At 45.1% G+C, this 25632-nt stretch overlaps 2 protein-coding genes and 1 long non-coding RNA gene across 3 annotated transcripts; all 3 read left to right on the top strand.

Annotated features, from left to right (window-relative positions):
- The first annotated feature begins 15838 nt into the window (after window positions 1–15838).
- LOC129719601 (uncharacterized) lies at window positions 15839–18776 on the top strand. Its single transcript, XM_055670991.1, has 2 exons — window positions 15839–16366; window positions 16434–18776. The coding sequence occupies exons 1-2, from the start codon at window positions 15839–15841 to the stop codon at window positions 18774–18776; spliced, it is 2871 nt and encodes a 956-aa protein (XP_055526966.1).
- A 753-nt stretch (window positions 18777–19529) lies between these two features.
- Window positions 19530–20265, top strand: LOC129726028 (uncharacterized). The gene is made up of 3 exons (XR_008728230.1): window positions 19530–19638; window positions 19695–19802; window positions 19866–20265. It is a non-coding gene; the product is annotated as an uncharacterized LOC129726028 (long non-coding RNA).
- Window positions 20266–22592: 2327 nt separating this feature from the next.
- Window positions 22593–25530, top strand: LOC129719602 (uncharacterized). Its single transcript, XM_055670992.1, has 2 exons — window positions 22593–23120; window positions 23188–25530. Exons 1-2 carry the CDS (start codon window positions 22593–22595, stop codon window positions 25528–25530), a joined length of 2871 nt encoding a protein of 956 aa, XP_055526967.1.
- Window positions 25531–25632: the final 102 nt, after the last annotated feature.

Consider the following 25632-nt stretch of genomic DNA (forward strand, 5'->3'; position numbering starts at 1 on the left):
AAAGAAATGTATTTTTACTGTAAGCCTGCAAACAATTCCGGAGTGATTTGCGATAAGGGCGCAACTGGCAAAATATAAACATTGGGGAATATCAGTTTGAAAATTTGCAAGTACATTTTCAAATCGTAATTTCAAAGGAAGTGACTAACATTAACATCAATACCAAAAATCGACGTAAAATAAACCTGGCTTATAGTTTCCTAACAATACTACATTAAATTTGTGCATTTATGGCTTAAATCTGCGCTTTTCTTCTAACCTTTTTCTAATGAGCCTTACACGCTCACTCTGGATAACCCAAAACTGAGTCAAAACCTAATCAGTTTCGCTAAAACCGTATGTACTCAAAATTGAGTAAAAGTTGTTTTTCTCATTTTTGAGTACCACCGAATGTTATAAAAATCGAGTGAATATTACCCATATTATACCTGATCCGCGATGCGTAAAAGTTACTCATTTTCGATTAAAAAATGAGTACTTTAAGCTTCAATGAGGGAATTTCGGAAAAATTATTATTATTGACTTGATATCATTATATTTTGCCTTTTTAATGAATTTTATTTCAAAAAAGGCTTATTTCAAGAAATTTACCTTTGTTCGCCGGGACACGGGAGATCTTTGAATTTATTCGCCGTATATCCAACCAACGAGTCCTGGTGAAAAATAAAAATCGGCATTATTTGCAGTCAATTATTTCAAATTATGAATTACCTACCGATAAAAACTAATTTCAAACATTTCTATTTCTTCCTTTTTTCAGACGGTTTGCTCGGTTTGCTGTTTGCTTTTAATTGCAGAAAAATAACAAAAATAACACGCAAGCACCAGTTACCCAATTTTGTGTAAAGCATTCTGACAATGAGATTCGCCCACCTCTATTTCGCCTTAAAGCATTCTGACAACGAGATACGCCCATCTTTCTTTCGCCTTGTTTTTATTTTTTCTTCAGTTGCGCCATAAGATTATTTAGTGCCTAGATAAGTAATGTCGCTGGCATCGCTGTTTTTTTACAGGTTATGTATAGAGTTGATTTGCTGGGTGAGTAATGTCAAATTTGTTTACATACTGTGTAGCAACAATCGAAGACAGCACAAGTTTACCTACGAACTGAAAGTTCATCTTGTTGTAAATTACATCTAACTGGCCCAACAACATCGATTTGCTCGAATCATTTTCAGAACAATGATTTCATTACCACTGCCGGTGGCAAACATTTGCGAAGCACCGCAGTTCCCCACTTTTTCGCAGCAAGGTAAAAGTTATGAATGTCCTTCTAGTAAAACGGTACTTAAAATTTTTTTTCAGGCAAGGAAAAAATCAAGTCACCGCTAGTACTGTGAACCGAAAGGCACCACTTGTAGATATCAGAAACCTTATGAAACCACAGTACCGAAAAAGCGTTGAGGATTCTGTAGAAACCCTGAGCGTTGGCGTTGCTTGTTCTACGCATAATCAAACTGAAGATAAAGAAAATTTCTCTGAACTGTCGCAGCTCCGAAACAATATGTTTTCTGAGCCTGTTAATTTACGTAAACCGTTCGATTATAGACCATTAGACATGGATACAATTGTTGAAGGAAACAGCAACCAAAGGGATAACTATTCTGATAAATGTAGAGAAACATTCAAGTGGTAAAGTACCGTATTATTAAACAAAAAAATATAATTTTTTTTCTATAATCAGTTCACAAACTTCATTCGTTACCATCTGTGAACAATGCGAATACATGAAACATAATGTTTTGAGCTCGTTACCCATACAGTATCCGGGTGATATCAATGTGGAAGATTTGCGTTATCTAGATGTAGCTCAAACCGCATATTGTCTCACTTACTCGAAGCTAATTGAAGCAAGAACAGCAAAAGAAGCATTAAAAAAAACAAAACATCCGATATAAAAGCAAAATTAACCGCTTAGAAGCAGATTTGAAGGACATGCGGAAGAAACTCTCAGAAACTACAGTTGGTTCTCAGTCTATAGAGGTATATGTAGTCCTAGGATGATGCAATTGTAGTTAAAAAATGTTATGTCTAAATTTATTTTTCATCTACGCTCTCCTTTATGTCCCCATTTTTTATATGAACTTCGATTATTTGGTTTGGGTCGTCACTGTTTCTTTACCTTTTACGCCCAGCCCGCCTCAACAGCGTAATATATTATGTGTAAAACACCTTCATTGCAATTGAATAATGAACTCAAGCGTACTACCTTGACTTATGGTGGTAACTGACGAAACATCACTATCTTCGCAGTGACGACTTAGTAAAATATGTATTATCTTAAAGATAATCGAAGTATGCAAATATGAATTTTATTTTTGAAATGGCCTCCTTTTTATTTCTAGGTGGTAAAACATAACAAGCCGAAACTGATTTACAGATTGAGTACAAACACTAAAGATGGACCCTCTTATTGTGAAGATGTTCGAGCATTTGCAATGGGTTTGAATTTTCACTCTGCTGCTGCTTACGATTACACCAGAAAAATTCTTGGTGGCGGTATTGATCTACCTCACAAATCAACAATCTCCAAATGGTATAACATAGTAGATGTAGGGCCAGGTATTTCGGCTGCAGCACTGCATATAATAAAATCGAAGGTATCAGACCAACGGAATTAAAATATTCTCTAACTTGGTCATGGACGAAATGTCTATCAGAAAACAGCTCACCACTCAAAAGGACGGGCAAATAAGTGGATATGTCGACGTAGGCTTTGAAATGGGCGGGCAACGCGAAATAGCTTCTGAGGCATTGATGTTCTTGGTGACCGGTATCAACCAACACTTCAAGCTTCCAGTATCCCATCATTTTTCAGCTGGTCTGTCAGCTAATAATAAGAAGGCAATAATAACTCAGTTATTAATGGCACTATATGAAACTGAGCTAACTGTTCCTTCAATCACATTTGACGGTACAAGAGTGAACTTGTGTATGGCTCTATTTGGAGCAGTATTGAAAGAGCATAATATGCGCACTACGTTTCAACATCTTTCTAATGTTGGTGTAGTATGTATTATCATGGACGCGGTACATATGCTGGAACTGGTGCGAAATACATTTGCAGCAAAAGGAGAGCTTATAGATGATAAAGGACGGGTAATAAAATTTGAATATTTAAAACAGTTAGAACAATTTCAACGAACAAAAGGATTGCGGTTGGCTAACAAGCTAAGTAATTTACATATTAATTTTGGTAAGAACAAAATGAAATCCAAACTGGTCATTCAAATGTTCAGCAATAGTGTTGCGGATGCTATCGAGTTATTGATGGAGCAAAAAATAGAAAAATTTCAAGGAGCAGAAGCGACGATTGATTTTTTACGCAGTTTCAACAATCTGTTTGATATAATGAACTCTAATTCAAAATTCGGGAAGGAATTTAACCGGCCGAATTGCAACGAAACGCACCCCGAATTCAGCCAATATCTGCGATATTGTACAAAATATATATCTCAGCTATCATTCAATGACGATGGAACAAACAAATACTTACTGGATTCACTCAATCACACCGGATTTTTGGGTTACCTGGTGAATATAGAATCAATTCAGGTTTTATATTTTGAGTACATCTACCCACCACGAAGTCCACTTGAGTACCTGTTAACATACAAGCTCTCACAAGACCTCATTGAACAAACATTTTCGATAATTCGCGCCAAAGGTGGTTTTAACGACAATCCAACCACACTTCAATTCTCGTATGCCTTTCGTGCTATAATTATAAACAGACAAACTAAAATATCTAACGGAATGAATAATGAGCTGCAAGACAATACAGAATTTGCTGTTTTTACGGTTTCTAGTGCCGCTCAAACTCGAAAAGAAAAGGAAATTTTCGCCGAAGATTGGTTGTTCGATTATTTTGTACTTAACGATTTAGATAACATGGATATTGATATTGTCGGTTACATTGCTGGATTTTTTTTTTTTTTTTTTACATCTGTATGCCTGAAGGGCACTGGGTACTGAAATGCCACTGCGACATTCTTGCTGATTGTCTTTTGTGGCGGGCCCCGATTGCTGTGCACAGGTTACGGATTGTTCGTACTCATTGATGGAGTAGAACTGTTTTGTTGTAAACCTGTACCCCAATTAGGTACAACATAGTTGATGAAACTAATGACCTGCTTGGGATTGGAGCTCCATGCTTGGTATGGAGTTAAAAGGTAACTTCCTAAGAAGTTGTACCTAGAGGAAGCAAGAGCTTCGCAAGAGCAAAGCAAATGCTCTGAACTCTCTGGTTCAGATTTGCAGAATCGGCAGGTGTCGTTCAACACTACGCCGATTTTCTTTAAATGATAAAAAGCGGGACAGTGTCCGGTGAGGAGTCCCGTGATTATCCGTAGGTCACTACGATTTAGACTAAGTAGCTTTCTGGCGGTTCCAGGGTTCGGATAGATAAACTGTTTGCCTTGTCTACAACCCTGTGCCTGTTGCCATTGGGATACTATTTCTAGCCGTTCCCAAGTTAATAGTTCGCTTTTGATAGCGGAAATGGACGTACCCAGAAACGGCTCGGGACCAATAAACCGCTGAGCTGATCCCTGTCTTGCTAGGTAGTCAGCGTGTTCATTACCCTCGACTCCGCAGTGTCCGGGCACCCAAAACAGAAAAACTGAATTCTGTCGGGAAAGTTCCCGTAGAGTTTCAATGCATTCCCAAACAAGTTTGTCCGAGAATATACCGATTTTCGCATGTCTGTAGTTGCGTTGCAGACATATTTTTGCGCAGATATATATGGCATATACCTCTGCTTGAAAAACGGTGGGCCATTTTCCCAGGGAAAACGTTTCCCTGATACCGGGTCCGTATATACCAGATCCCGTTAGGGATCCCATTTTCGAGCCGTCCGTATAAAAATTGACGATGCCAGGTGGAAGATTAGGCCCTCCATTGTTCCACATAGAGCGGTTTGTTTCAATCACTCTATATGGAATTTCCATGTTGGACCTAACGTCCATCCAGTCGGAGACTGTGGTTAATAGCGGAGTTAGTTTGAACTCCCTAAGTATGCGAAGGTGGCCGATTTGGTCCCCTTCAAGTATGGTTTTCCTCCTTTGCAACCTTAGAGCGCCAAGCTCTGCTTCCTTTTTCACATGAAGATGTAGAGGTAGTAGGCAAAGCATAGCTTCCATGGCTGCAGTTGGAGTTGTTTGCATAGCGCTGGTAACCGAAAGACATGCAAGTCTTTGAACTTTTTTGAGTTTGGCTTGCGCAGTCACTTCGTTCACCTTAGGCCACCACACTAGAGCAGCATAGGTGATTCTTGGTCGGGCAATGGTGTTGTAAGACCAGAGTGCCAAGTCTGGTTTCAGTCCCCAGGTCTTACCGAAGAGAGTTCTGCAGGCCCAGATCGCTGAGATCGCTTTCTTAGCGGCATGATCCAGTTGTGCAGACCAGTTCAGTTTCTTGTCCAGAATAATTCCGAGATATTTGACTTCATTGCTGAAGCCCAGTCTAACTCCACTCAGTATTGGAGGAGTGATGGAGATCGTCCTTCGTCTGCCGAATGGAATTAGGACTGTTTTTAAGGGGTTTATGTTTAGACCCTCCTGTAAACACCATGACATGGTGGTATTCAGAGCCGTTTGCATTCGGCTCGACAGAGTTGCGTCATCTTTACCTCTGACGATGAGGACGATGTCATCGGCGTATCCAATGACCTCGTAACCAAGCTGTGAAAGCTTGTTGGGAAGTGCGTCGACAACTAGTGACCATAACAAGGGCGAGAGAACTCCTCCTTGCGGACACCCCTTGATCACTGACATTGTTACAGACGAATCTCCCAAGGTTGCTGTGATCACTCTGCTAGAGAGCATTGCGTGTATCCAGTTCCTTGAAGTTTGGTCGATTCCCTTATGAAAAAGAGCCGTATCGATTGATGCAAAGGACGTGTTATCGAAGGCCCCTTCAATATCAAGAAAGGCACATAGCGCCGTCTCCTGATAACTTAGGGACTTTTCAATCAACGTCACTAAGCTGTGAAGAGCAGTTTCTGTTGACTTGCCGCTTTGATAGGCATGTTGGTTCCTGTTCAGCGGGGAGTCTTTAAGAAACTCATCACGGATATATTTATCCATTATTTTCTCCATCAACTTGAGAAGCGATGAAGTCAGACTTATGGGTCTGAAAGTTTTAGGTAGGGTTTTGTCCTTTCTTCCAACTTTGGGGATAAACACTACCTTCACCTTCAGCCAGTTATCCGGAATATGGCCCAGGATAAAGCTGGCTCTGAAGAGGTTGATGAGTTCGGACATGATAACTGCGGCCGATTTTTGTAGAAAGATGGGTAGTATGCCATCTGGACTAGGAGACTTCATAGGGTCGAATGAGCTTAGAGCCCAACCTATTGAAGCTTCCGTGAACAGTCGACGGGCCAGCAGGATGGACTCCCGAGACGCCATATGTCTCGAATTGTCCTGCCGCGACCCATAACTATTCAGTTCTTCGGTCTCTGTCGATCCAGGAAAGTGGGTGTTTATAAGAACCTCCAGCGTTTCCTTGGTAGTGACAGTGAGGCATCCATCCTCTTTCCTCACCTGTCCTAAACCGTTAGTATGGTCTTTGGACATCGCCTTTTGGAGCCGCGTAGCTTCCGGCAGAGTTTGGATTCTTTCACAGAAACTAACTCTGGATTTCCGTTTAGCCTTGCGTAGCTCGGCGTTGTATTTAGTGAGGGACGCCCTGTAGTCGTCCCAGTTAGACGTGACTTTTGCCCTGTTGAACTACCGCCTAGTTTCCCGACGAAGGTCACTAAGTTGATCATTCCACCAGGGTACGTCACGGCATACTGACCGCTGTGTTAGTGGACAGTTAGCGTCGAAAGCATCCATGATTCTGTTTTGTAGATCATTTGCTGCCGAATTCAGGTCAACAGAATTTCGAATGTTGCTGTAACTGAAAGTTCGTGAATCGATCAGGCGTTCCTTAAAGGATTCCCAATCTGTATTCTTAGGATTTCTGAACAGCTCTCTTTTCAGAGGGTTAGCCTCTATATTAAAAACGATGTGTCTGTGGTCCGACAAACTAGTTTCATCGAAGACATGCCAATTTCTAATCCTTTCAGAAATAGAGGCGCTACACAGAGTGAGATCAAGGACCTCCTGTCTAATAGCGTTGATAAACGTGGGGTTATTCCCTACATTACATACATTGACATCGTTAGAAGTAAGGTATTCAAGTAGGTACTCACCCCTGGTGTTGGTGTCCGAGCTGCCCCAGATCGTGTGGTGAGCGTTGGCATCGCAGCCGATCAGAAACGGCTTGTTGATGGCCTTGCAGTACCGCACGAGCGCAGCAACTTCGGGTGGCGGTATATCACCTTGGTCGCCCGGGAAGTAGGCCGACGCGACAACCATTTCCTGCTTTCCTCTGGTTGTCGGTACTTCAACCGTGACGGCAACGACGTCGCGTTGGATAAATTCTGTAATAGGTAAAAATTTTAGTTCTCTATTTAGCAGAATTGCAGTCCTTGGTTTGGACTGCGTGTCACAGTAGATTAACCTACCGTTAGGAGCGTTAAGTCCGAGAACTTTGGATTCGTTGATCCACGGCTCCTGGATGAAAGCAGCCGCTAGCTGCTCTTTGGCGAATCTCCTGCAAAGAACACCCGAGGCGCCTTTTGCGTGATGGAGATTCGCTTGCACGCAGCGAAGGCTGCTCACTTTGCAGTGAAGTTGCCGTCTTTGTCCGGATCGGAAGATGATCCTGGTATTGGCTGACGGCTGCCAACAGCGGTTTGGCTGGTTTATGGAAGTTGCTCTTCCTCACTGTTCGGCTTCGGTTGCAGCAGTCGATTGGCAACAGAAGGTCGTCGCGCACACTGTGGCGGTTTTTGACTCCGGGGGGTGCGACTTTTCGGTGGTTGATGCTTCACACTCTTGCGAGTCTTCGGCGGAACCGTCCGAGCAGCCGCGGGGTTGCGTTTTTTGGGTGGTGACAGGGCACTCACGGGGGAGCATCCTGCGCGTACCTTCCCAATCGCAGGGTTGCGTTTGGGTGGTTGTGGGGCACTCCCGGAGGAGTTTCCCATGCGAACCTTTAGCCCATTCGCAGGATCGTTTTGCCTGGGTGGTGGCAGAGTACTCCCGGAGGAGTTACCCGCACGTACCTTCCCTGACATTGCGACGGAGTCTTTCCCGCCTGTGACGTTCGGCCTTCCGCTTACCTTTCGGATGCGTGCTTTGCCGAAACCGTAGTGCAGTTCATAATTTCTACTCTCAACGAGTTTGGCCGATTCTTCGTCAATATCCAGAACTAGTTCGACCAAGGTCTTTACCAATTTGCGGTTACAGACTCGCCACATTTTGGTAGAGAGATGGTCGTTCTGATTCTGGAGTGAACGAAGAATCTTCTCGTCCGGAGAGTTCGCACTGTTCGCGAAGTAACCGACATACCGTCTGGCCTTCGGCAGATCCTTCATGTGGTATACACGAAGTTGTGCTCCCTCCCATGGTACGAGAGAAGGTACCTCCCTTTCCAACCACTGCACTGTGTCGTTGTCGGCACAGGCAATTTGCAGGAAGCCATTTTTTAGATGGCAACCGTTAAACTTGGGCTTGGTGGTTGGATTTTCCTGGTCCGCAATGTGATCGAGGATGGAGGTCCGGACAGCCTGAAGCTGGTCCGTTGTGAGTAGGGAGCTGGGGTGGGTAGCAGAAGTAACCGCAAGGCTTATAGCTCCCACCATGTCCCTATATGTGGCCTTCGGGAGCGGCTTCGAACCCGATGACCCCAAACCAGTGCCGTTCCGCAGTTTTTTAGGCTGTGGACACTTAGTACTGGTGTTTGGTGACACCAAGTCGTCCGACCGCTGTCGCTTGACGGCAACTTGGTTCGATTGAGCAGGCTGCTCTGTTGGAAGGAGGGCCAGCTTCCTGGCTTCTTCGTACGAGAGACCGGAGCGAAGATTTTTGCTCAGTCGCCGCCTTTGCGCATTTGAAAGTCGCTTGACAAGGGGTGCCGATGATTCGGGTTTCCCTTCGTCATCGGGCCTTGTCTGTGGACCGGGAACTAAGTCCATTTGACTTTCGTCATTCCCTTGTGGAGAAAGTAGGATTAAGGATGAAGCCGAGGGTCCTCCGTCCAGCGATTCGCTGTCGAGGTTGAAATCATCCTCATGCTCCATCTCCGTTCTGCCCGGTGCGTTTGTTTTTATTGGACTACGCTCCGATGAGTCCATGGGTTCCGGCAAAGAAAGGCTGCCGGTGGCCGAATTTTGTGAAGTTTTGTCGTTCATAAAATTCCCCCGAGTCGCTGGGTAAAAAGAGTCCGCTGCATCAGTGACCCGCGTGATGCAGTAAGGGCTAATTACTGTGAAGGGTGCCCTGGTACTCCACAGGCTCCGTTAGAGGCTGGGTATTTCTTAAACCCCCCCCCCACCACGTCATCCATCGGCACGGGTCGCATAACACCTTAGCTTAGGGGTTTTAACCATTGGATTTTACGCAACAGCCATGGTTAAGAGCTGTTGCAACCATCCTCCTTCACAGGGGCTTTGGACCCTCTGCTACAGTTCTCAATAATTCAAGTCTATTCGTAAAGGCTAAACTGAACCAAGAGAATCGTAACAGGCGGAGTTAATTACATTGCTGGATACGTCGAATCAAAACTGTATAAAACACTGACATGCGAAGCCTGTTTGAATGGTTTAAGCACGGGTGATATCGAGGTTTCTAAGTTGATAGAAATCAAACGTCGTAGTCATGGCGGTTTGAATTCTCCTCAGAGAGATGTGGCATTTGTTTGCAAAATTTCAGAGCAAATGATTCGCGCAGATAAAAATGCCATTGAAAACGGCAAATTTAAGCCTGTAACATTACAAAATCAAGTCATATCGTTAGTTTTTGATCTGAGACCTAATATTTTTGCCAGCTTAAACGAACATGTTACTATGTGGCCGCTTTTCGAAAACCATAAATTTCTATCAGTCAAATTGATTATTCGAATATGTTTCACAATTCGCAGTCACCATATCTGCCGAGAATTCACTGAGAGCTTAAGAAGGGAGAAAATTCGCACATTTCGAAAAAAATGGTTATATTTGCAGGACAATAATTTTAGAGAGGAATCTTGTACAATGCATTGTATTTCAATAAATTTCTGAGTCGCAGACTCACTGAAAACGTTTGATGTACTTTTATTCTATCTTACCGTACAGCTTATCTTACCTAAAACATGAGTTATAAATAAAGCTCCATACACAATTGATCCGGATTTTAATACGTTGCAATAATTCGACAGTTTTTCCATGGATTAATTTTTAAATTGTCGCTACGTATTAAAATCCGGATCCATTGTGTTTGGGGCTTCACTCCTCCTGCGGCACACTCTTTGAACATATCTAATCACAGTTAAGTATTGATCGTTACTCTTTACAAGTCCTCACCATACTTGAAGTGTTACGTAATCCATGTATTGGCCTATGAATCTTGATTTATAGAACGTTGCGAAAGCAAGCAATCCTTTTCACATTCATATAACAAGTTACAAAAAAATAACCTATGGTGACTACGGTAAACAATTTAACATTCTTCAAACTGAATCCCAACGTCATGATTCACATTTGTTTCATAAGTTGACTCCTTATAACAGCTATGTGCCGTGATCGTTGAATGATGTTGATTCGCTTTTAATATTGAATTCTTCGCTCCTGCTGCGTTCTCCCCCGACAGTTATATTGTGGTTTTATTCATCGCCATCATACTTGTATGCATTAGTTCTCCTTGTCGGTGATCAACCGAAATTATCCTGATTACTGATTTCGTTGAATTCATCGACAACTCGCGTCTCGTTAACTATTTTGTTTGTCTGCTAAGACGGCAGTTCGTCAATGATGCAATCTAGTAAATAAACCATCGTAAATTTCAGAAATTGACTAAAGAAGTGCAGCCGACAGAAACCTTACCCAAGATGAATTTCATTCGTGCACAATCAGAAAAAAACATTTTTTTTATGTTGAACATACACTATTTCACAAATGATTTTACCACTAAAACCACATAAATAAGTTCAGCACATTTTTATGTATGTGCCGAAACTCTGCTTCTGAGACAGCTCGACAAATCAGTTGTTTTCATTTTTCTTCAGTCTGGTTTTTCTTTTGACAGCTTTTACCCATAACAAAGCTTGAAATAGAGGTAGGTCTACTAGATCATGATTCTCAAAGCAGTTTTCAAGTCGAATCGCGTCAAATCGACTCTAGTGCTTGGGATCTTTTGTGCAACATGATTTGCCTCGAATACAATGGGCACACTAGCGACATTACTTATCTAGGGACTAAATAATCTTATGTTGCGCCCCTTTAAATGCGCCTTTATTTTGAAAAAAAAAAGTTGATCCGCCCTTTACTGTCGCCTGTTTACGAAATATTTCGCAAATAAGCCCGTTGCTTCCAGTGGTGGGCACCGCTAACCGAAAATTTAGCGACGCTAATCGCTAAGCCGCTAACCGGAAAATTTAGCTCGATAATCGCTAAACGCTAAACCCAAATTAGCGGAACTTTCGCTAATCGCTAACTTATAAATACATATGTAAATAGTCATATCGCTATATTTATTGCTCATGTTTTGTCAGATCTGGATCACTTTGATCTTTTGTGGTAAAACAAACGAGAGCAATTACCTACTTTTCAGAGCTATTTACAATAATAGGTTCACAAAACGGTGGTCATACTTGATTTTGTAAAAACAAGGAGTAACAAAAGTTATTCAGCTTGCATTAAAAATAGATGCTTTTAGGAATGTTTTCATAAAAGTTTACTTATTATCTGAATCGGAAAAGTAGAACCAAAGTTGTCATAATTTCAAGCGCATTGCAATTTACAAAAGTTCTTGGTGTGTCGAAAATTTAATCTAGACCTTGAGCTTGTTCTTCGAAATGCTCCTGTGGCTTGTACGATAACTGGAACTCCATTCTAGGGTAAAAAGACTGACTTGCACCTGTGTCGTAAAGAGAGAAACTCTAAACAATTAAGACTATTGAATGTTGTTCAAATGAAACAAACGTTCCAAAAGTAACTTTCGCAGTAAAGTATGTTCATTCTTCGAGGCAATTTACATACGCCATCAGCAATTCACAGTTTCTTGAATAGTTTTTTTGTCGTTTCTCTACAAAATTTAACGAATTAGCGATTAGCGTTTCGAAGGCCAAAATTTTAGCGACGCTAACAGTTTCGCTAACCAGCTCAAAAATTAGCGAAATCGCTAAACTGCTAACTGAATATTAGCGTCGCTAATTAGCGATTATCGCCCTTCACTAAAAGCTTCATTTAAATAATTTTATCGATTTTTACAAAAGAAAGGATTCTTGCCATGAATTTCGTAAGTCTTTTCGAAACCAATAGTGTAATAAAACCATTTGTTTACATTTCGTTAGTTGCGCCGTAATCGCGAATCACTCCGGAATTTTTGTCATTACCATATTTTAACAACGTTTTATGTTGTTGAATTTTTCACCGATAATTATTTTACGATGAAAAACATTGTCAGTGACTTCTAAATGTATGGGGAAAATTCCTGAAAAAATGCTGTTAAGATTATGTATCTCAACCCCCCTGTAACGGACGCGTTATTTGCGCATATTTAGATAAAAATGTTTGATCAAATTGTGTGTTTGTTACGACCCCTCGGTCGGCGCATCTCACCTTGCATCTTAGTTGCTTTGGATTCAGCAGCGGTGGGGAGAACTGTCATCGCGCCTTGCTCTCGGCGGTTTACGTTTTGTCATCTTTCGTTTTGGCAGTGTCATGCAGATTGGAACATTCTAGAATTGTACGGTGGCTAATAAACAAATTGCTCGGAATATTAAATATATTATATATTGAATCATTAGTCTTAAAGAAATTTTTTGCTTAAATTATTAGTGCTAAACTTAGATTAACGCTAAAGCTAAAGTGTTAAACGATACGTGGTAACGAGTGTTGCTTAAACCCTAGGAAATCAACTTATATGAATTTATTAAAGGTAACCTAAAAGCTAGAGAATAAAGGAGAGAAAATCAGGGACCTCGTGCTAGGACAGGAAGAATTAAGGAGGATATTTCAAAAGATAGAGGAAAAAGGAATACTAAACGTAAGTTACGAGCCTGTAGTGTATAAATTAAGCACACTTTAACTCTAAATTATACCTTTGTAGGAATTATTTAACTTCTGTTAAAAATACAGTTTTGGGTAATCGGAAACCGTTGCTTTTTCTTCGCCTGCTTGTTGGCCTATCGCCAACAATTTAAATAATTCGTTTATCCACGTACGGATAACGATGCCACTGGTGGCAAGAAGCAACGAAAGTTCTGCCGAAGAATCTCCCGCTAATTGCAAAGCATGCCGTGGGCATGATGACTCCCAGATGGTCCAGTGCGACGCGTGTGACGATTGGTACCATTTTGAATGCGTGGGAGTAAGCCAGGACGTCGAAAACCATGATTGGCTCTGCCCACCCTGCCGAGCCAAGAACAAGCAATCGACAAAAGTAAATTACACAACCGTACCGCCCGTAAGTACAGGTGTCACCCCAACCAACACTCAGGGGCGCACTACAACCGCGTTACCGGTGAGTAGTTCTTCCGAGCTAGTAACGAGTTCTTTCGTCATGACAACAACGATGTTACCGCAAAATACAACCTGCCCTACACTTGGGCAAAATATGCCAATGCCTTCTCACTCTCAAATGCCATTCCACTCCTCCATGCCACCCTATCAACCACTGCATGTTAATTGCGTAATGCCGCCGTTACAGTCGAATTGCCTGTCAAATCCGCTAGTTTTATTATCGGGGATAAACAAGTATGGTATGTGCTATACAGTGCCGTCAAGTGCCGCAAAGCAGATTCCATTTGTACCCAGTACTGTTCCATTCGTTCCGCCGAAGTCCGTATCATTTGTATCAACCACTGCCTACAGCGGAGGACCGCAAACACAGCTGCCAGAGTCGCTGCATCTAAACCATCTTCCAAGTAACCAGCAACGAGTTTTGGAGGATAACTTGAGCCAGCATTCCGGAGCTAGTTCCAGGAGGTCCGCTAAGCAGAGACAGTTGAAGTTGGAGCTGCAGATCTCGGACGAAGAGCGGAAACTTAAGAAAGCGGAAAAAGCAACTCAACGGGAATACTTACGAAAACGACACGAGCTGATGAAGGAAATAGTTAATGATTTTTCGGAGATAGACGGGGAGGAGGATCGCTCGGATTAAACGGAGCTGCCATCACAGATTCGCGAGGCGCACCTGTACACAGTACACCTGATGTTCAGCGGGAACCAAACTCGTCTAGAAATCATATTCGGGATCCTCAAGCAGCAACTCACCAACCAGTTCCTCTTTCACACATGGTGTCAGAAAGCAGGCAACCGCATTTAAGCCAGCAACGAGGCAACTTAGGGCCTGGACTCCATCCGACACACACACACAAATTTCAGAGGTAAATGAAGATGTGAACAACTTGACGCGAAATCAGATCGCCGCTCGCCAGGCTGTTTCACGGGAACTTCCGTTATTCAGCGGTACTCCGGAAGAATGGCCGTTATTCTTCTCAACGTTCACAACGACGACCAACCTGTGTGGCTACACACCGGAGGAAAACCTGATTCGGCTGCAGAAATGCCTGAAAGGGAAGGCGTACGAGACAGTTAAGTGCAGACTTATGCATCCATCGAACGTCCCAGGAATTATTTCTACCTTGAAGATGCTGTTTGGAAATCCTGAAGTTATTGTCCACCAAGATCCAGTCGACGCCGGCTCTGAAGGCTGATCAGTTGGATACGATCATCGAATTCTCTCTCGCCGTGCAGAACCTGTGTGCGGTAATCGAAGCTTGCCAGCTGGAAGAATATTCTTACAACGTTGCACTGTTACACGAATTGGTGGATAAACTTCCTGCGACATTCAAGGTAGAATGGGCAAGAAACCGTCGCAGTTTGCCACGAGTACACCTCGCAGCTCGGAATGGTTATACGATCTAGCGGAAATAGTTTGCCCGATTGCCAGTCTGCAATTCAGCGAAACCAAACTGGCACGAAGCAGCAAAAAGAACTCTGCTTTCCTTCATGCTCACAGCCAAGAAACATCCAACAATCCAGTAGGCAAACCACGCCAACATGTGACTGAACAATTTGTCGTTGAAACCAAAACGTGTGTTGTTTGCAAAGGGACTTGCCCCAATCTGGAGAAATGTAAGGAGTTTAGCCTGTGTAGAAAATGCCTCCGTAAACACACCGGGACCTGCAAATCCAAGCAGGTTTGCGGGAAGAATGGTTGCACGTTCAAACACCACCAGCTTCTTCACAACGTTCAGCGCGATGGAGCTGCCGCAAGTAGTTCTAACGCTCCAGGAAAGAATTCTGCCACAGTTGCTCAAAACACGTCGGTTCGCGAGTGCAACACTCATCACAAGTCGGCCAACAAAGGGTTATTTCGGGTTGCTCCAGTCGTCATCCATGGTCCGAGTAAGTCTATCAAGACCTTCGCTTTCCTCGACGATGGATCATCACTGACCCTAGTGGACTACTCGCTGGTGCAAGAATTGAAGCTGCAAGGAAAACCCGAACCTTTGTGCCTCTAGTGGACCGCTAACAAGCGACGGATGGAGAATGATTCTCTGAAGTTGGATCTCGAGATTTCCGGAACAGGAGAAATCCAGAAGAAGTATCGCATTGCAGGAGCCCATACCGTCGCCAGTCTCGATCTTTTCCACCAGACGGTTGACATGCAAAAGTTGAACGAGCAGTATCCTCACCTGCAAGGGTATCCCGATCGAGTCCTACAAAAACGTACAGCCCCGACTCTTAATCGGAATCGATAACGCAAATCTCACACTCCCACTCAAGGGAAAGGAAGGGAAAATGCACGAGCCAATAGCAACGAAGACACGTCTAGGTTGGATTGTTCATGGAGGTGGGGAAACTGTAGATGCTGTTGTGAGTCACCACCGCCATAGTGTTCAACCGTGCCCATGCAGCGAGCGGTCCGATGAGATGTTGCAGCAAGCCGTTCGTGACTACTTTTCATTGGACAGTTTAGGGATCTACAAGCCAGAAAAGCTTCTAGTGTCATTTGAAGAGAAGCGCGCGCAAGAAATTCTGCAGTCAGTTGTCCAGACAAACAGTGGTCGGTACGAGGTTGGTCTCTTGTGGAAATTTAACGAAGTTCGCTTCCCAAACAGCAAACCTACAGCATTGCGTCGTTTCCACTGCTTGGAGGCGAGAATGAAGAAGCAGCCAGAGGTAGCAGAAGTTTTGCGGGCAAAAATTGAAGACTATCGGCGAAAGGGGTACATCAGGAAGCTTTCCCAAGAAGAGCTGCGCACTTCCAATGAGCGGGTATGGTATCTTCCGCTATTCCCAGTGTTCAACCCGAATAAACCAGGGAAAGTGAGAATCGTGTGGGACGCGGCAGCTAAAACTAACGGTATATCCCTTAACTCGATGCTCATGACAGGAAGATTTACTAACTCCTCTCGATTACGTACTCTATCGGTTCCGGGAATTCTGGGTGGGGCTCAGTGGTGACGTGAAGGAGATGTACTTGCAGGTACTAATGACCAAGAAAGATCAGCATTGCCTTAGAGTACTGTGGAGCGACGGATCTTCAAATGAACCAGACGTTTACGTGACGCAAGTGATGCCGTTCGGTACTAGTTGTTCACCAAGCTGTGCGCAGTTTGTGAAAAACATGAATGCGCGCAAATTTGAAGCCAAATTTCCTGCAGCCGCACAAGCCATCATCAAACAGCATTATGTGGATGCTATGCTGGTAAGCGTCGAGACAGAACAGGAAGCTATCCAGCTTGCCAAAGATGTGAAATTCGTGCATGGGCAAGCTGGATTTGACATGCGAAACTGGATTTCCAATTCGCCGAGCGTAGTGGAGCCGATGAAGGAAGAGAAGACCGTCGAGAAGAGCTTGAACCTCGCAGTAGAGCTGGGAACAGAGAAGGTTCTGGGCATGTGGTGGTGCACGCTTACCGATACGTTCACCTACAAGCTCTCGTCAAAGCACGATCGGGATCTACTCGAGCGCCAACGGAAACTGACGAAACGGGAAGTTCTACGGACGCTAATGGCTGTTTTCGATCCTCTTGGGTTAATATCGAACGTCCTCATCTACCTCAAGGTTTTGTTTCAAGAGATTTGGCGAGCTGGCATTGGTTGGGACGACGTGATACCAGAAAGTCTCAGTGAAAAGTGGGAGAAATGGTTGGAGATCCTACCAAAAGTCCAGGATGTCAGGCTACCACGCTGCTATCGCTCCCTGACGCAACTAGATTCGCAAACAAACATCCAATTGCACACTTTCGTAGACGCTAGTCTCTCAGGTTACGCAGCTGTCGTATATCTACGCTTCGAGCAAGAAAAAACAGTGGAATGTGCTATAGTCGGTGCTAAGACACGTGTGGCTCCCCTCAAATTTGTATCCATTCCGAGGTTGGAGTTACAGGCCGCAGTCATTGGAGTCAGGTTGGCAGATAGAATCATGCAGTCGCTGTCGTTCAAGGTTCATCAGCGGTTCTTCTGGACTGACTCTCGCGACGTGTTGTGTTGGATTCGGTCAGATCATCGGCGGTATTCGCAATTCGTTGCATTCCGCATCAGCGAAATTCTGGAAACAACAGAGGCAGCAGATTGGGGACACAAGCGGTCGAGAGAAAATGTCGCGGATGACGCTACGAAATGGCGGAGAGTGCCAGACCTAACCGAGAACAGTAGATGGTTCAAGGGACCCAGCTTCATATGGGAACTACACAGCAGCTGGTCATCCAACCCGTATCTAGAGGAAACTACCGACGAAGAACTACGAGCGAATCTCTTCTTCCACCAGGCACAACCTGCTCCAGTGATAAACGTTCAAGATTATTCATCATGGAAGCGCTTGTTGCGCGCAACCGCTACGGCATTGAGGGCCGCAAACAACATTCAGCGTAATGCGGATAGCAAGGAACACATTACTGGACTATTGTCCGCTGAGGAACTTCAAGAAGCCACTGTCTACCTGTATCAACTGGCTCAAGCGGAGACCTTTCCGGATGAGATAGGAGTGCTCAGCGCAGGACCCAGAAAGAAGGCATTGCCAAAATCAAGTACAATCTACACATTCAACCCGTTCCTGGATGAGCAGAAGGTATTACGGATGCATGGCAGAATCAGTGCTTGCGAATACGCTTCGATGGATGCAAAAAATCCTATTATTCTTCCAAAAGATCACCACGTTACGTGGCTGATTGTTCAGGATCGTCACGAACGCTATCACCATCAAAATCACTCAACTGTCGTAAACGAGTTGCGGCAAACCTTCCGTATACCAAAAATTAGGCGACTGTTCCAGCGGGTCAGAACGAATTGTCAGGAGTGCAAAATCAAAAGAGCTGCTCCACGTCCGCCTCTGATGGGCGATCTTCCTGCGGCAAGGCTGGCGGCTTTCACTAGACCATTCTCGTTCATTGGCATCGATTATTTCGGGCCTATGTTAGTGGTGATAGGCCGTCGAACTGAAAAGCGGTGGAGGGTGCTAATAACATGCTTGACTATACGGGCGGTACATATAGAAATCGCACATTCGCTCGACGCGAATTCGTGCATTATGGCATTGAGAAATTTCATGGCACGGCGGGGCGTACCAATACAAATCTTTTCCGATCGTGGTACCAACTTCACAGCGGCGAGCAAAGAGGTAAAGGCGGCACAGAATGAACTCGAGGCGGCACTCAAATCACCAGTCCAGAGACGGAATGGACATTCCTACCTCCGGCGTCCCCTCATATGGGAGGAGCCTGGGAAAGGCTGATACAATCGGTGAAGAAAAATTTGGCGGCGATGAAGCCAGGATGGAATCCAACGGATGAAACTCTGCGCAACATGGTGATCGAGGTGGAAGATGTCATCAACTCCCGTCCATTAACCTATGTGCCCGTAGGCTATCCAGAGGCTCCAGTACTCACACTCAACCACTTCTTGTTGGGCTCTTCAAGTGGTCTCAAGCCAGCCACGATACTGGACGACAGCGCTTTGGTGCTTCGACGGTCCTGGTGTGCATCACAGGTCGAAGCGAACATCTTTTGGCGACGTTGGCTGCGTGACTACCTGCCAGACATCACCAAGAGAACGAAATGGTTCGGCGACGTCAAATCAATTGAGGTTAACGATATTGTGGTGGTTGTAGATCCAGGACTGCCAAGGAATTGTTGGCCCAAGGGACGGATAATCTCCGTCAACAAAAGTAAGGATGGACAGATAAGGTCAGCAGCGGTACAGACCCAGGCGGGTATTTACGAACGACCAGTGACTAAGCTTGCTGTTTTGGAGATTCGACACGATGAGGAGGTAAGCCAGGGACCTGGCGTACCTGGGAGGGAGTGTTACGACCCCTCGGTCGGCGCATCTCACCTTGCATCTTAGTTGCTCTGGATTCAGCAGCGGTGGGGAGAACTGTCATCGCGCCTTGCTTTCGGCGGTTTACGTTTCGTCATCTTTCGTTTTGGCAGTGTCATGCAGATTGGAACATTCTAGAATTGTACGGTGGCTATTAAACAAATTGCTCGGAATATTAAATATATTATATATTGAATCATTAGTCTTAAAGAAATTTTTTGCTTAAATTATTAGTGCTAAACTTAGATTAACGCTAAAGCTAAAGTGTTAAACGATACGTGGTAACGAGTGTTGCTTAAACCCTAGGAAATCAACTTATATGAATTTATTAAAGGTAACCAAAAAGCTAGAGAATAAAGGAGAGAAAATCAGGGACCTCGTGCTAGGACAGGAAGAATTAAGAAGGATATTTCAAAAGATAGAGGAAAAAGGAATACTAAACGTAAGTTACGAGCCTGTAGTGTATAAATTAAGCACACTTTAACTCTAAATTATACCTTTGTAGGAATTATTTAACTTCTGTTAAAAATACAGTTTTGGGTAATCGGAAACCGTTGCTTTTTCTTCGCCACTTGTTGGCCTATCGCCAACAATTTAAATAATTCGTTTATCCACGTACGGATAACGATGCCACTGGTGGCAAGAAGCAACGAAAGTTCTGCCGAAGAATCTCCCGCTAATTGCAAAGCATGCCGTGGGCATGATGACTCCCAGATGGTCCAGTGCGACGCGTGTGACGATTGGTACCATTTTGAATGCGTGGGAGTAAGCCAGGACGTCGAAAACCATGATTGGCTCTGCCCAACCTGCCGAGCCAAGAACAAGCAATCGACAAAAGTAAATTACACAACCGTACCGCCCGTAAGTACAGGTGTCACCCCAACCAACACTCAGGGGCGCACTACAACCGCGTTACCGGTGAGTAGTTCTTCTGAGCTAGTAACGAGTTCTTTCGTCATGACAACAACGATGTTACCGCAAAATACAACCTGCCCTACACTTGGGCAAAATATGCCAATGCCTTCTCACTCTCAAATGCCATTCCACTCCTCCATGCCACCCTATCAACCACTGCATGTTAATTGCGTAATGCCGCCGTTACAGTCGAATTGCCTGTCAAATCCGCTAGTTTTATTATCGGGGATAAACAAGTATGGTATGTGCTATACAGTGCCGTCAAGTGCCGCAAAGCAGATTCCATTTGTACCCAGTACTGTTCCATTCGTTCCGCCGAAGTCCGTATCATTTGTATCAACCACTGCCTACAGCGGAGGACCGCAAACACAGCTGCCAGAGTCGCTGCATCTAACCATCTTCCAAGTAACCAGCAACGAGTTTTGGAGGATAACTTGAGCCAGCATTCCGGAGCTAGTTCCAGGAGGTCCGCTAAGCAGAGACAGTTGAAGTTGGAGCTGCAGATCTCGGACGAAGAGCGGAAACTTAAGAAAGCGGAAAAAGCAACTCAACGGGAATACTTACGAAAACGACACGAGCTGATGAAGAAAATAGTTAATGATTTTTCGGAGATAGACGGGGAGGAGGATCGCTCGGATTCCAGAATTGTCGACTGGTTAAACGGAGCTGCCATCACAGATTCGCGAGGCGCACCTGTACACAGTACACCTGATGTTCAGCGGGAACCAAACTCGTCTAGAAATCATATTCGGGATCCTCAAGCAGCAACTCACCAACCAGTTCCTCTTTCACACATGGTGTCAGAAAGCAGGCAACCGCATTTAAGCCAGCAACGAGGCAACTTAGGGCCTGGACTCCATCCGACACACACACACAAATTTCAGAGGTAAATGAAGATGTGAACAACTTGACGCGAAATCAGGTCGCCGCTCGCCAGGCTGTTTCACGGGAACTTCCGTTATTCAGCGGTACTCCGGAAGAATGGCCGTTATTCTTCTCAACGTTCACAACGACGACCAACCTGTGTGGCTACACACCGGAGGAAAACCTGATTCGGCTGCAGAAATGCCTGAAAGGGAAGGCGTACGAGACAGTTAAGTGCAGACTTATGCATCCATCGAACGTCCCAGGAATTATTTCTACCTTGAAGATGCTGTTTGGAAATCCTGAAGTTATTGTCCAGAATTTGATAACCAAGATCCAGTCAACGCCGGCTCTGAAGGCTGATCAGTTGGATACGATCATCGAATTCTCTCTCGCCGTGCAGAACCTGTGTGCGGTAATCGAAGCTTGCCAGCTGGAAGAATATTCTTACAACGTTGCACTGTTACACGAATTGGTGGATAAACTTCCTGCGACATTCAAGGTAGAATGGGCAAGAAACCGTCGCAGTTTGCCACGAGTACACCTCGCAGCTCGGAATGGTTATACGATCTAGCGGAAATAGTTTGCCCGATTGCCAGTCTGCAATTCAGCGAAACCAAACTGGCACGAAGCAGCAAAAAGAACTCTGCTTTCCTTAATGCTCACAGCCAAGAAACATCCAACAATCCAGTAGGCAAACCACGCCAACATGTGACTGAACAATTTGTCGTTGAAACCAAAACGTGTGTTGTTTGCAAAGGGACTTGCCCCAATCTGGAGAAATGTAAGGAGTTTAGCCTGTGTAGAAAATGCCTCCGTAAACACACCGGGACCTGCAAATCCAAGCAGGTTTGCGGGAAGAATGGTTGCACGTTCAAACACCACCAGCTTCTTCACAACGTTCAGCGCGATGGAGCTGCCGCAAGTAGTTCTAACGCTCCAGGAAAGAATTCTGCCACAGTTGCTCAAAACACGTCGGTTCGCGAGTGCAACACTCATCACAAGTCGGCCAACAAAGGGTTATTTCGGGTTGCTCCAGTCGTCATCCATGGTCCGAGTAAGTCTATCAAGACCTTCGCTTTCCTCGACGATGGATCATCACTGACCCTAGTGGACTACTCGCTGGTGCAAGAATTGAAGCTGCAAGGAAAACCCGAACCTTTGTGCCTCTAGTGGACCGCTAACAAGCGACGGATGGAAAATGATTCTCTGAAGTTGGATCTCGAGATTTCCGGAACAGGAGAAATCCAGAAGAAGTATCGCATTGCAGGAGCCCATACCGTCGCCAGTCTCGATCTTTTCCACCAGACGGTTGACATGCAAAAGTTGAACGAGCAGTATCCTCACCTGCAAGGGTATCCCGATCGAGTCCTACAAAAACGTACAGCCCCGACTCTTAATCGGAATCGATAACGCAAATCTCACACTCCCACTCAAGGGAAAGGAAGGGAAAATGCACGAGCCAATAGCAACGAAGACACGTCTAGGTTGGATTGTTCATGGAGGTGGGGAAACTGTAGATGCTGTTGTGAGTCACCACCGCCATAGTGTTCAACCGTGCCCATGCAGCGAGCGGTCCGATGAGATGTTGCAGCAAGCCGTTCGTGACTACTTTTCATTGGACAGTTTAGGGATCTACAAGCCGGAAAAGCTTCTAGTGTCATTTGAAGAGAAGCGCGCGCAAGAAATTCTGCAGTCAGTTGTCCAGACAAACAGTGGTCGGTACGAGGTTGGTCTCTTGTGGAAATTTAACGAAGTTCGCTTCCCAAACAGCAAACCTACAGCATTGCGTCGTTTCCACTGCTTGGAGGCGAGAATGAAGAAGCAGCCAGAGGTAGCAGAAGTTTTGCGGGCAAAAATTGAAGACTATCGGCGAAAGGGGTACATCAGGAAGCTTTCCCAAGAAGAGCTGCGCACTTCCAATGAGCGGGTATGGTATCTTCCGCTATTCTCAGTGTTCAACCCGAATAAACCAGGGAAAGTGAGAATCGTGTGGGACGCGGCAGCTAAAACTAACGGTATATCCCTTAACTCGATGCTCATGACAGGAAGATTTACTAACTCCTCTCGATTACGTACTCTATCGGTTCCGGGAATTCTGGGTGGGGCTCAGTGGTGACGTGAAGGAGATGTACTTGCAGGTACTAATGACCAAGAAAGATCAGCATTGCCTTAGAGTACTGTGGAGCGACGGATCTTCAAATGAACCAGACGTTTACGTGACGCAAGTGATGCCGTTCGGTACTAGTTGTTCACCAAGCTGTGCGCAGTTTGTGAAAAACATGAATGCGCGCAAATTTGAAGCCAAATTTCCTGCAGCCGCACAAGCCATCATCAAACAGCATTATGTGGATGCTATGCTGGTAAGCGTCGAGACAGAACAGGAAGCTATCCAGCTTGCCAAAGATGTGAAATTCGTGCATGGGCAAGCTGGATTTGACATGCGAAACTGGATTTCCAATTCGCCGAGCGTAGTGGAGCCGATGAAGGAAGAGAAGACCGTCGAGAAGAGCTTGAACCTCGCAGTAGAGCTGGGAACAGAGAAGGTTCTGGGCATGTGGTGGTGCACGCTTACCGATACGTTCACCTACAAGCTCTCGTCAAAGCACGATCGGGATCTACTCGAGCGCCAACGGAAACTGACGAAACGGGAAGTTCTACGGACGCTAATGGCTGTTTTCGATCCTCTTGGGTTAATATCGAACGTCCTCATCTACCTCAAGGTTTTGTTTCAAGAGATTTGGCGAGCTGGCATCGGTTGGGACGACGTGATACCAGAAAGTCTCAGTGAAAAGTGGGAGAAATGGTTGGAGATCCTACCAAAAGTCCAGGATGTCAGGCTACCACGCTGCTATCGCTCCCTGACGCAACTAGATTCGCAAACAAACATCCAATTGCACACTTTCGTAGACGCTAGTCTCTCAGGTTACGCAGCTGTCGTATATCTACGCTTCGAGCAAGAAAAAACAGTGGAATGTGCTATAGTCGGTGCTAAGACACGTGTGGCTCCCCTCAAATTTGTATCCATTCCGAGGTTGGAGTTACAGGCCGCAGTCATTGGAGTCAGGTTGGCAGATAGAATCATGCAGTCGCTGTCGTTCAAGGTTCATCAGCGGTTCTTCTGGACTGACTCTCGCGACGTGTTGTGTTGGATTCGGTCAGATCATCGGCGGTATTCGCAATTCGTTGCATTCCGCATCAGCGAAATTCTGGAAACAACAGAGGCAGCAGATTGGGGACACAAGCGGTCGAGAGAAAATGTCGCGGATGACGCTACGAAATGGCGGAGAGTGCCAGACCTAACCGAGAACAGTAGATGGTTCAAGGGACCCAGCTTCATATGGGAACTACACAGCAGCTGGTCATCCAACCCGTATCTAGAGGAAACTACCGACGAAGAACTACGAGCGAATCTCTTCTTCCACCAGGCACAACCTGCTCCAGTGATAAACGTTCAAGATTATTCATCATGGAAGCGCTTGTTGCGCGCAACCGCTACGGCATTGAGGGCCGCAAACAACATTCAGCGTAATGCGGATAGCAAGGAACACATTACTGGACTATTGTCCGCTGAGGAACTTCAAGAAGCCACTGTCTACCTGTATCGACTGGCTCAAGCGGAGACCTTTCCGGATGAGATAGGAGTGCTCAGCGCAGGACCCAGAAAGAAGGCATTGCCAAAATCAAGTACAATCTACACATTCAACCCGTTCCTGGATGAGCAGAAGGTATTACGGATGCATGGCAGAATCAGTGCTTGCGAATACGCTTCGATGGATGCAAAAAATCCTATTATTCTTCCAAAAGATCACCACGTTACGTGGCTGATTGTTCAGGATCGTCACGAACGCTATCACCATCAAAATCACTCAACTGTCGTAAACGAGTTGCGGCAAACCTTCCGTATACCAAAAATTAGGCGACTGTTCCAGCGGGTCAGAACGAATTGTCAGGAGTGCAAAATCAAAAGAGCTGCTCCACGTCCGCCTCTGATGGGCGATCTTCCTGCGGCAAGGCTGGCGGCTTTCACTAGACCATTCTCGTTCATTGGCATCGATTATTTCGGGCCTATGTTAGTGGTGATAGGCCGTCGAACTGAAAAGCGGTGGAGGGTGCTAATAACATGCTTGACTATACGGGCGGTACATATAGAAATCGCACATTCGCTCGACGCGAATTCGTGCATTATGGCATTGAGAAATTTCATGGCACGGCGGGGCGTACCAATACAAATCTTTTCCGATCGTGGTACCAACTTCACAGCGGCGAGCAAAGAGGTAAAGGCGGCACAGAATGAACTCGAGGCGGCACTCAAATCACCAGTCCAGAGACGGAATGGACATTCCTACCTCCGGCGTCCCCTCATATGGGAGGAGCCTGGGAAAGGCTGATACAATCGGTGAAGAAAAATTTGGCGGCGATGAAGCCAGGATGGAATCCAACGGATGAAACTCTGCGCAACATGGTGATCGAGGTGGAAGATGTCATCAACT

This window comes from Wyeomyia smithii, chromosome 2 (genome assembly GCF_029784165.1).
Source record: "Wyeomyia smithii strain HCP4-BCI-WySm-NY-G18 chromosome 2, ASM2978416v1, whole genome shotgun sequence".
NCBI lineage: Eukaryota > Metazoa > Arthropoda > Insecta > Diptera > Culicidae > Wyeomyia > Wyeomyia smithii.